At 44.8% G+C, this 12,275-nt stretch overlaps 1 protein-coding gene and 1 pseudogene across 2 annotated transcripts in view; both read right to left on the reverse strand.

The window, feature by feature from the left end:
- The window catches only part of PTPRM (protein tyrosine phosphatase receptor type M), an 884,602-nt gene that overhangs the window by 83,969 nt on the left and 788,358 nt on the right, over positions 1 to 12,275 (reverse strand). For both annotated transcript variants that reach the window (XM_062201377.1, XM_062201376.1), the window contains 2 exons: positions 11,919 to 11,995; positions 7,494 to 7,530 (listed from right to left, as the gene is read on the reverse strand). In XM_062201377.1, coding sequence (XP_062057361.1) covers positions 7,494 to 7,530; positions 11,919 to 11,995 — 114 coding nt within the window. The remainder of the gene's footprint in view (positions 1 to 7,493; positions 7,531 to 11,918; positions 11,996 to 12,275) is intronic.
- Positions 872 to 5,189, reverse strand: LOC133766688 (large ribosomal subunit protein eL21-like; annotated as a pseudogene).

Here is a 12,275-nt window from a genome sequence, read left to right on the forward strand (position 1 = left end):
TGCTCTACAAATCTAGATATTGTATAAACAAGTTAATTTAATCCCTGTGGAGACTAGTATTAGCAGTACAGTGAGCTGATGTTGAGTCTTGATGCTGGAGTTCCACGGCCTGCATTTAAATCTGGCTCTTTCGTGTCCTAGAACTATGACATTGAGCACGTCATTTCAACCTTTTGCCTCAGTTTCCTCATCTGTAAACTGGAACAGTAAGAGTACCACCTACCCTCTATTTGAGGTAAAGTTGAAATGAGTTATTACCTGGGGCCAGTGTTGTGATGTAGCAGGTTAAGCCACCACCTGATATCCCATATGGGCACTGGTTCAAGTCCCCATTGCTCTCCTTCTGGTTCAGATCCCTGCTAATGCACCTGGGAAAACAGCAGAAGATGGCCCAAGTCCTTGGGCCCTCCACCCATGTGGGAGACCCGGATGGAGTTCCAGGCTTTGGCCTGGCTCAGCCCTGGCCATTGTAGCCATTTGGGGAGTGAACCAGCAGATCAAAAACCTCTCTCTGTCTCTCCCTCTTTCTGTAACTCTGCCTTTCAAATAATTTAAAGAAAAGTTCATGGAAAATACATATTATGAAGATGCTACGCATGAATTTCAAAATTTTTTTGTACCAAAAATAAACATCTTAGAATTCCATTTTTCCCATGAACGTTTTGAGGTGCCCATGCATGTCTGTGTTTAGAATACCAGCAGTCACTACTAGTTACAAATACTATGTCTCTACCTTAAATTTAGGCAGCCCAAAAAACTTACTGCAGCAGCACAAGAATTACAACCAACGTCTTCTGACGGGGGTATGTGTGTTATTTCCAGAACATTTTGCTTTTCTTTTTGCAGTTCAGAGGTTTTCTCTTTTCACTTATTATGCCATGAATTCATAAGGGATGGGTTCCAGCAGCTCAGGCTGCTTTCCATTGGTTCTGACACAGTGGGCTTCTCGGGGTGGAGCAGGCTGGCGCTGTGGTTGAACCAGGTGCCCTTCTCTTTGGCTGCCTTCTTTTTCTGGTCGTTTTCCTTCACACGCTTCAGGAAGCTGTCTCAGCTCTTAGAGTGCTTAATCTGTTCAATACCCACATTTATTCTCCTGGCAAGAATCCTGCCCTTCACTTGTTTGTTTACAACAAGGCCAACAGCATGCTGGGTAACACTGTAGACTCTCCCAGTTTGGCCATGGTGACATTGATGGGGCCTTCCTTTTTCAACAGCACCCATTCCCTTGATGCCTATAATGTCACTTTTCTTGTAAACACACGTGTATGTGGCTAAAGGAACAACACCATGTTTTCTGAAAGCCCTGGAGAACATGTGTCCGGTGCCTCTCCTCTTTCCCTTTATGTTGGGGTTCCAGCCGAAGGCAAGCAGAATATTCTGCTTTTAAAAGTTAAATGTCAGCTATGGGACCTGCAACTCCAGTCTCTTGTCATTAAGAGAGAATGCTTTCTAATACATGATAACATTGCATAAGTATAAATTTTCAAAATAATGTTACAGAAAACACAGCCTGAGACAACAGGAAAATCCAGGCCTTGACTGTGTTCAAAACACTAAAGACTGAACAATACTCTGGGGTCTCAGAACAAGGTTAGGCCATAAACGTTTTAACAACAGTTCATTAAAGTTATTTAAAACCTTGATGCTTTCAGAAATGTATTTCACATAGTTATAAACAACAGTGACATTTTTAACCCCTGGGAAGTATGTTATTTTCTAAGGCGGGTTAATTAACTGTAGCTTTCTATCTTACCCTGGAATAACTTTCTCACCACAATGAAGTTCTTCACCTGAGGTCCAGGGAAACTGAGATAATTCATGAGTAGGATTTGGGGGACAGGCAATCCAGGAATGACCTCAAATTGCATAAGATGTTTCATACATGTTGTTATGGTTTGGATGTATTTGACCTCCCAGGGCTCACGTGCTGGGAGCTTGGTCCCTAGTGTGGTGATGTTGAGAGGTGGTGGCTGGGGTTTAGCCTAGTAGTCAAGATGCTCGCTTCTTCCTGGCTTCTATTTCTGGCTCCAGCTTCTTACTAACGTAGACCCTGGGAGGCAGTGGTAATGGCCCAAGTAATTGGGTTCCTGCTACCCGCACGGGAAACCTAGATTGAGTTCTCAGCTCCCAGCTTTCCCCTTGGCCCTGGACCAGCCACTGTGGGCATTTGGGGAGTGAATCAGTGAATGGGACATCTCTCTCTCTCTCTCTTCAAAATTAAAAGAAAAATCTAAAATTAAAAAAAGACAAAAGAGGTGGTGGGATCTTCAAAGTCTGGGGTCCAATGGGAGGTGCTCAGGTTTCTGGGGGGGGGGGGCATGGCCCTCAGATGGGGTTAAGGTAGTTCTAGCAGGATTCTGAGTTTGCAAATAGTTAGAAAAGAAGCCCTCCTCACTCTCTGGCTTCTTTCTGGCCATGGGATCTCTCTCTCCAGCATGTGTTTCTGCCACTGTGGCACGACCTGCCATGATGTGATACGAACAGTGGGGAGCACTCAATAGAGCGTGTGCTAGATCAACTGTCTGGACTTTCCATCTCCAGAATAGGGAGTTAACTAAACCTCTTTGCAAATTACCCAGCCGCAGATATTTCATTTCAGGCACAGAAAATGTATGGCTGCCCACGTGTATGGAAGAAGTTTTCTTGTGGGCAGGAGGACTTCTAGATTTTACCAGCAGCTGAAACAAGTCCTATGTCTCCTGAGGGTAGGGAATCATTAGGCCAGGGCATCCAGGGCCAGGCAGTGCCGAAGCAAACACGGAGCCAGGGCACAGGGCGCTCCCCGTTCTCACATGGACATCTGGGCACCTGTTGGAGGACCTCTCTGTAGATCAAGCTCCACTGGGGTGCTGTGCAGACAGAACATTTCCCTCGGGGAAGGGGAACGTGGTGCTGGGTGAGCCATACCTGCCGCAAACCCGCAGCGTTTTCTTCTGTAACTGCCTTGCACTATCTTTCCCTGAGCGATCCCAAGCAGGACTCTTCTGAGGTCGGTTTTCAAAAAGACAACTGAACAACAAATACAAGGAACGCTTCTCCAGGGTCTCCTTGGCTGCCCACCACGAGGCCAGCAGGTGCTGGCTCCAATCACTGAAAGCTTCATCCAGCTTTCAGCCCACGCGGTCTCATGGGTTTGCATTTTGAGTGTGAGATGGGATCAGGTCTGGGCCAGCCCACCCACCTGCAAACTCTTCAGCCCCTGACTGTGAGTCCTTCTGTTCAAATTTCAGCCTCCACTCGCACCCCCGCCCCTGGCTCCCAGCACAGCCACAGACACGCAGTAACAGATGCGACCCCTTCTCCTTTGATCTCGCGTTTGCCAAATCATAAACCTCACATGTTTTACAACTGTATTAATGTCTGGTCAGCCAGATGTGATGAAGTTAATATTGGGTCATCAACATATTGGCTGCTAGACAGCAAACAGAGGAGTCACAGGAAGAACAGAACAGATTGAAAAAGCAACAGTTCTGGCTTGAATGGGATCCAGTTTGCAGCAGCGTAATCATCACAGGTCAAAGCCAGCGAGTGGTAGAAAAATTCAATACATCTAAGGCAGGGGTGGGGAGCAAGAGACCCAGTACAGAAATTCATGATATGTACTCGGTATTGAAGGAACTTGGTGAAAATCTGGGGTTGTCAGTAGATTAGACCATTCGTGTGATTTCATAGCTCCCCAACTGTGAATTGATTTTCAAGAATTATCTCAGTGCAAAACAGAGAAGAAAAGGAGAGCAAAAGAGAGATTTAAAAATTGCATCTGAGTGCTGGTGCCGCGGCTCACTAGGCTAATCCTCCGCCTTGCGGCGCCGGCACAGCGGGTTCTAGTCCCGGTCGGGGTACCAATCCTGTCCTGGTTGCTTCTCTTCCAGGCCAGCTCTCTGCTGTGGCCCGGGAGTGCAGTGGAGGATGGCCCAAGTGCTTGGGCCCTGCACCCCATGGGAGACCAGGAGAAGCACCTGGCTCCTGCCATCGGATCAGCGCGGTGCGCCGGCCGCAGCACGCCTACCGCGGTGGCCATTGGAGGGTGAACCAACGGCAAAGGAAGACCTTTCTCTCTGTCTCTCTCTCACTGTCCACTCTGCCTGTCAAAAAAAAAAAATTGCATCTGAGGGTGAATGTTTGGCCCAGCAGTTAAAACGCTATTTGGGATGCCCACATCCCACACTGAGGTGCCTGGGTTCCAGTCCTACTCCACTTCCAATTCCAGCTCCCTGCTAATACAGAGCATAGGAGGCAGCAGGTGATGGCTCAAATAGTTGGGGTCCTGCCACCCATGTAGGAGACCTGGATTGAGTACTGGGCTCCTGCTTTTGGCCTGGCTCAGCTTTGGCTGATGTGGGCATTTGGGAAGTGAACCAGCAGATGGAACCACCTTTCTGTCTCTGTCTCTCTCCTTCTGCCTTTCAAATAAAAAAATAATAAAATGAAGGAAGAATTGCACCTGTCTGTTGGTCTTCATCACGTGTTTGTGTGGCCAGCCTCTTAGAATGAGGTGTTTGTGTGTTTCATTTCTCATGAATGTGGCCCATGGCCATACGCTACCTACCCATACTGATTACTCCTGATTACCAGTGATTCTTATTATGGGTGGTTGGGAGCCAGTCACTACATTATGCTTGTGGCATACACTGGAGTGGAGATTCTAGCTTTCTCATCTGAACATCATGGTCTGGGTGTATTACCCTTAATGATGTGTATAGTCTTGACTGAGAGACCAAAACCATTCATTTCCCCCTGGTCTCCTTGCATCAACAACAGTGATGTAAGCTCTGCCAGTTTAAAAAGTCCCACCTATAGTTCTGCCTGCCCTGGGGAAAGGCTGCCCTGCTCTGGTCAGCAGGGCACCAGGCCTGCCCTTCTCCCCAAGGGGCAGATTATGGTCTCCGAAACACTACTGAGCACTTGACTACGCTTGCCATTTCTTAGCTGCTACAAATACATTTGCTCATTAGCACCTGATAGGCTGAATGCTGCCAAAGATGGCTAATGAGCAATGAAGCATCACTCTAATTCTGCAGAAGTGACTTCTCTGATGGCTTTTGTCTTCAAAGAACACTCTCCCACAGGGAGAGAGAAGTGGAGAGAACAGACACAGGGAAGCTGGACGAAGGGCTGTGCACAGACTCGGAAGTCTCTACGACAGCAGCTATCTGTTCAGTCACATTACTCTGGAAGCCCTCAATCATGCAGGTTCAGTTAAAATCCAACTTTATATTCTCGCTATCTGTGAAAACACGGGTTGTTAATCATGTTACTGGATATATAAGAAACACAGGAGTATTTTGGATATTTCACAATTAAATTGTCACATGAATTTATTATAAACTGCCAATTTCAAATTATCATCAAATTTATTAAATCAGATGTTATTATGCTTACTGTAGAACATTCTGAAAGCTATTAGGATGAATTCCAAAGGGGAGCAGGTGTTTGGTGTAGAAGTTAGGATGTGTGCATCCCATACCACAGTGTCCAAGGTTGTCATAGAGAATAACCACATGGAGCTGTTTATATGAATATTAAAATTTTAAATATAGTCTCTCATTCCTAGTAGCTACATTTCTTTTTTTTTTTGACAGGCATAGTTAGATAGCGAGAGAGAGACAGAACGAAAGGTCTTCCTTTCCGTTGGTTCACCCTTCAAATGGCCACTACGGCTGGCACGCTGCACCGATCTGAAGCCAGGAGCTAGCTGCTTCCTCCTGGTCTCCCATGCAGGTGCAGGGCCCAAGCACTTGAGCCATCCTCCACTGCCTTCCTGGGCCACAGCAGAGAGCTGGATGGAAAAGGAGCAATCAGGACAAAATTGGCACCACAACCGGGGCTAGAACCCAGGGTGCCCATGCCACAGGTGGAGGATTAGCCAAGTGAGCCATGGTACCGGCCCCTAATAGCTACATTTCAAGTAGAGCTGTCATGGGGTATCTCTGGAAGACTGGTTCTAGAACCTCTGAGTATACTAAAATCTGAGAATGCCGAAGTTTGCTATATAAAATGGTGTGGTGTTTGCCTATAACCTATGCACATCCAGCTCCATACTGTAGGTTATCTCTAAGTTACCCACAATACTTACTTCCGTGTGAATGCTATGTAAACAGGTGCTACACTGCATTGCTTAGGGACTAATAGAGGCCTGCACATGTTCAGTACAGTCACCATCTCCTTCAGAACATTTTTGATCTGCTGCTGATTGGATCTGTGAATTTGGATTTGCAGATAGGCAGGGCTGCAGGCAACCACATGCGACAGTGACATGTGACAGTGTGGGTATAGCACATCTCTACCACTGCATAAAGTTATAATGGGGCAGTGCTGCTCTCATGTTGGAATTCTGCTCTCCTTCAATCCCACACCTCCTAAGCTGAACCCGGCCACCATGCACTCATTCCTTCCCTCTTCTCATGGTTCACTGAGCACCTCTGACCTCTCTGCCTGCAAGCCTAGATTTCTCAAGCATGATCTTCTTGGTATCTTTGATTCTTTTGCTCCTTGAATTTCTGTTGCCAAACATCCTTCTGATTGCCCTGCTCCTGTTTCTGGGGCATAACTGGCTCTTTGCTGCTTCTCAGCACTTGTTTAGTTCACTTTACGTCGACTCACAAACTCATTCCTTCTGATGCTTCACGCCCTACAATCTCAGTTCTCTCATGGGCCTCATGCTCCACAGGTGACCTTCACAGTCTGTAAGGAAGACCACTCAAAAACCATGACCATGAGCTTCTTCCACATTTCCTCTGGCTTTCTTTTAGTTTCCTGTAGCCAAAGAGATCCACCTACTGCTTTCCACCTGAGAATTCTAATCTGCTTCTAGATATCTGCTCACAACATTTCCACACTTAGAAGTTTTCCTCCCCATCTTAACCTCTGCTACAAAGCTGTTTGGGTTCATCCCACCAGAAAGCAACCTATTTCCTCAATGTTTACTCTGTAGCTCTCACAGAATTCACCTGGAATTGCACCTATAAAGAATACGCAGGTCACCTTGCATCTTCCCCACTAAATACAGTCATGATGAGAAAGGTGCTTGCTGGGTTCAGCTTGCGCCCCAGCAGCAACTAGCACAGGTCTGTTTAGGGAGTAATCACTTTCATATTCCATTTTTATTTTAAATGTAGCTTTTATTCAGCTTAGAGTTTAACCTTACCTTGGTATTATCTAAAACATTCTTAAGTACACATAATTGAATGGATATCTATATATTTATTATTACAAACATTGGCCTAATTCCTAAGATAGACAGATTGAATTCAGTAACACACACACACCCACACACACACTTCTCCTAATGATCTCAACATGAAGTTCTAACTAAATGGTTATATTACCAGAACCTCTAATGGGAAAGTAAGGGTGTCTGTATCGATTGTTAGAACTGCAATAAATTGCAGTATCTTCCTAAGGGAGGGTGGAATGGATACAAGATGATAGAGGATTTCCCCTTCCAAGAAAAAAAAAATCCAAGAAAGATATCAAAGCTGAAATAAACTTACCTTGAGTAGCAATATAATGATTGGGTCGATGATAGCCCTAAAAATAAATGAGAAAGAACATGTGGTAAACTTAAAATCAATAAGCAGCACAGAAATCATGCGCTAAGTTTGCCCAAATGAACACAGATACAAATACCAACAGCCTCATCACTTGAAAGTTAAATTGCCAGACCTAGTACCACTGTGTTTCTCTTCATCGTGCAGCTGAATCAAATGTAACAGTTCTCAGGCATGCACAGGAAGTGTGAGTAACTTAATCACAACACTGGCTATGAGATGATGGATGAGCAATAAACACTAACAACTTATGGATTCTCTGAGAGAACATGACCACAACCCTTATTAAGGTGCAAACAGGCAAGGAATGCACAATAGAACTTCATTTGTGCTTCAGATGTTATTGGCAATGTGCCAAGGGCTTAACACATATTCTGTTATATCAGTATAGACAGTTATATCAATAGTAATACTTAAAACCATTTTTAAACACTACTAATACTATGACAATGTGCTGTAGCAAGGGGCAGGAATTTAAAAGGCAGAAATTCTGCAAGATCTCTTTTATCAAGACCCTATAAGAAAAAGGAAAGATAAAAATTGGGAGCAAAGAAAGCAGGAAGCAAAGAAATTGTAGAATCGGAACCAGGGAAAAATAAAGCCAACTCAGAGAAAAGTACAGTTAATATATTGTATCATCGTGGACCTCAATACTTTCAGTTTCTGTCCTCTGATATGACTCAAAATACTTTGCCCAAAGTCAGCCGGAAAAAGGAAGAAAAGAAATGTGGAAAGAAAATGCAGATTTCTCAGACAACATAAGTACATATCTGTTAAACCTGATGCTCTTAAAAGCAAGTTGACAACAATGAAAGACAAAAGCGAACACATTTTTACATACACCTAACCTGCCATAGGACTCTAATCATAGAGTCATGACCAACAATAGAATTCCAGAGACAATCACTCATTTCTCATTAGCTGAGTGTCACATGGGGAAGAACCATGACTTATGTGTTCTACATATACAGTGTGTCTCAAGGTACCTAGCAGATAGGAAAGACGCATTGGATAAATTGAGCTACACAGTCCATGAGTGGCCTTTGTGGCTAAATGCTAAGATCGTCCTTGACCTATCAGCACCCTGAATACAATTGATCTCCTAAAGACAGTTTTTTCATTGGGTTCCAGGATCTGACACTCTGCTACCTATATCCTGGCTACTCATCTTCAGTTTTTTTGGCTGTTCCTCTCCTTCACAGATGTTAGAATCTCGCATCTTGGACTTTTCCCAGTCTACACTCACTCTCTTAGAGCTCTTGTGCAGTCCCCTTGACCTTCAAAACCATGTATATCTGCTGAATCTCCCATTTTCATTGCCAGTCCAGACCTTTCCCGTGAAATCTTATTGCATATTCATAGCTGGATACACACACACACACACACAGACACAAACACACACAATACACATGAGGGCACTTCAAAAAGTTCACAGAAAGGGCCGGCGCCGCGGCTCACTAGGCTAATCCTCTGCCTTGCGGCGCCGGCACAGCGGGTTCTAGTCCCGGTCGGGGCACCGATCCTGTCCCGGTTGCCCCTCTTCCAGGCCAGCTCTCTGCTGTGGCCAGGGAGTGCAGTGGAGGATGGCCCAAGTGCTTGGGCCCTGCACCCCATGGGAGACCAGGAGAAGCACCTGGCTCCTGCTATCGGATCAGCGCAGTGCGCCGGCCACAGCGCGCCTACCACGGCGGCCATTGGAGGGTGAACCAACGGCAAAAAGGAAGACCTTTCTCTCTGTCTCTCTCTCACTGTCCACTCTGCCTGTCAAAAAAAAAAAAAAAAAAAGTTCACAGAAAGATCAAAGTTCATGGTGTAAACATTTTTGAAATCCACGTATAGCTTTTTCATGATGAGTGTTTTCTATGAATTTTTTTTTTGAAGATCCCTCCTAGGCATGAATTTCAACAATTTTTTGGCATCAAAATAAGCTTATCTTTTAGTTGTACTGTTCATGAATTTTTTTTAAGTAACCCTCATATTTAAAGCTTAACACATCTAATATAGAACTCCCCAAATCTGCTCAAATAATAGCAGCTCCATCACTTGAAGGCATCCCTGACCCCTCTCTTCCTCCTGTACCCCACAGCCAATCTGTCAGCAAATCCCATGGACTCAGCCTTCCATGCAGCTCTGGGCTCCCACATCTCTCGGCCTCCATAGTTAGCCATGGTGGTCTCCCTCAGAGTATTTCCAGAGTCACCCATCAGGCCTCCTGATCTACTCCTGCCCAGCGACTGTTTGCTCTTTTCTCTGCAGCCAGATCACGTCACGCCTCTGCTCAGATTCCTCCAAGGGCTGCAGGTCTCCCAAGTGTTTATATATCACCAGCACTCAGGAACCTCCTCTCCTCATCACCTACAACTTCTTCCGCCCACTTCACACCATTCCACCAAAATTCCCTGCTTGCTTCTTTTCCTCACAGCTTTTGCTTGGCTGTGTCTCACCTGGAATGCTCTTCTCCCAGACAATGTGAATTGCTCAATGCCAACCCTGCTGTGCTCCAATGTCACCTTCTCAGGGCAACTGACTCCAGCCACTCTATTACCAACGGAGTTCTCCTCCAATCCCAGCACTCCCGTCCCCTCTATGGTACTAGTGTTCTCCACAGCGCATGCTACTTTCTAGTATGCCATTTATCAATTGCTCATTTCTCCTGATTAGAACATCAACTCCAGTAGGTAAGTGGTTTGGTTTGATTTTTGATTGGAATTGTTCACAATTACAGCTTAGCACCTTGAACAGTAACTCACATACAATGGATGCTCAATAAGATTTTATTGACTAGAGGGAAAAAAGGGTATCTGTCTATTGACTTTTCTCTCTGTAAAAATAAAATTAAAACTCATTGATCTGGCATTTTCATTACTTTTTGGCCTTGCTAATGATGTCCTTGAGCTGGAGTCTTGTCTCCTTTGTATCCCTACCCACCCATTGTTTAAAGCTTAGTTTTGGGGCTGCTGCTGTGGTGATGTGGGTTAAATCACTGCCTGCAGCACCAGCATTCCATCTGGGCACGGGTTCCAGCCTTGGCTGCTCCACTTCTGATCTAACTCCCTGCTAATGCACTTGGGAAAGCAGCCAACCCACAAATCTATAACTAAAATGTCAAATCTTTCCTGTGAGCATGGAAAATAATATTCTTATGGTTATTTTTAGACAACTATTTCCTAGAGATTTTGATACTAGTTGTTTTTAGGACCACCTGAGTCAAGTTCAACCAAGAAAATAAAGCGCTCTACATACAGGCTGAGTGCTCCTAATCTGAAATGCTTGCGACCAGAAGTGTTTCATATTTTGGATTTGAAATTTGAATTTGCATACATAATGAGATATCAGGGAGAGGACCCAGGTCTAAACATGACCTTCATTTGTCTCATCTATACTTTATATACACAGTCTGAGGTCACTCTGGAGAATCTTTTTAATAGCTCTGTACATGAAACACATTTTGTACATTGCTGCTGAAGGGGTCAGGAGTTTTTATCTTTGGGGGATGATAAATTAACAGGTGTTGTGCGCCTGTGTTTTGACTGTGACCTACCACCTGAGGTCAGATGTGGAATTTTCCACGTGTGATATCATGTTAGTGCTCCACAAATTTTTGGATTTTGGAGCATTTCAGATTTTCAGATTAGGGATGCTCAACCTGTGTATGGGGAAAGCCTGTCCCTAGGAGTTCTGATGGGACATCCAAGTACGGGGTATGCTTGGAAACTGCAAAGTAACTGGAATTTGCTTGGTAGAAACTTGGACATTTCAGGGAACAGCAATTTGCCCTTGATTTTCGTCTACTTTTGATTTCATTCATTCTTGCCATTGACAACATGCTGTCTCCTAAAGAATGTAGCCTAATGTAAAACATTAAGTTAACATGATGCAGAATGAACAAAGAAGCCATCGTCAATAATTAAACAGCTTCCATATTTAATGACCTGTCTTGCTTGCATTGGAAGTCCTGGGGAACAGCTGCAGACTACTTTGAAGGCAACTTAAAAGTGCAGTGGTGACAAGTGATTGCAAATCACCTTATCAGGAATTAGAGAGTTTTGTCCTATTAATATGCAAGCAGATTTTAAAGTATTGAATAACGTTAAGTTGTTGACAAGAAAAGGAAACAGCATTTTCTTGGTCCACGTAGGCACAGGGCAGCAAAGAAGGCAGAGAACATTACAGAGAAAGTTAGCAACAAAGAGGCTGAACCGAGAAAGGGAGGGAATGCATGGTCACTGTCAAGCTCTGTGGTGCCCTGGCAACATTAATTTTGCTTCTGGATTGAGGCCAACATGTGTCCAACAGTCTTACAGCAGACACACAATCTGGGATGTGTTGGGATGTGGTGGGGTTTACTGACAGTTTCAAAATACATACATCGATGTAATTGCCATTGATGTAGTCTGAGTTGGTGTCTCCTTCTATTGTCTGCAGCCTCACCCGGGAATGGTCATCTACAAAGGAAAAAGAAGAGAACAGCCGTCAACAACGAAAGCAATGGATTCTGGGAGCACACAGAGCTCACTCACACAGGAAGGCACTCAACGACACTATGCTGACAAGGTCCTGGGAGGATTTTCGGGAATTTCACACCCTGAAAGCCCTCCACTCCACAATTTCCTAGGAGAGGGAAGAGGGGAGGAGAAATAGGGGTGAGGCGAGGGGTGGGGACCAATACTCATATCCATAAAGACTAGTTGGAATGCAGACTGGGCTCTTAGTCCTTTCCTGAGA

Source organism: Lepus europaeus, chromosome 9, assembly GCF_033115175.1.
Source record: "Lepus europaeus isolate LE1 chromosome 9, mLepTim1.pri, whole genome shotgun sequence".
NCBI classification, from domain to species: Eukaryota; Metazoa; Chordata; class Mammalia; order Lagomorpha; family Leporidae; genus Lepus; species Lepus europaeus.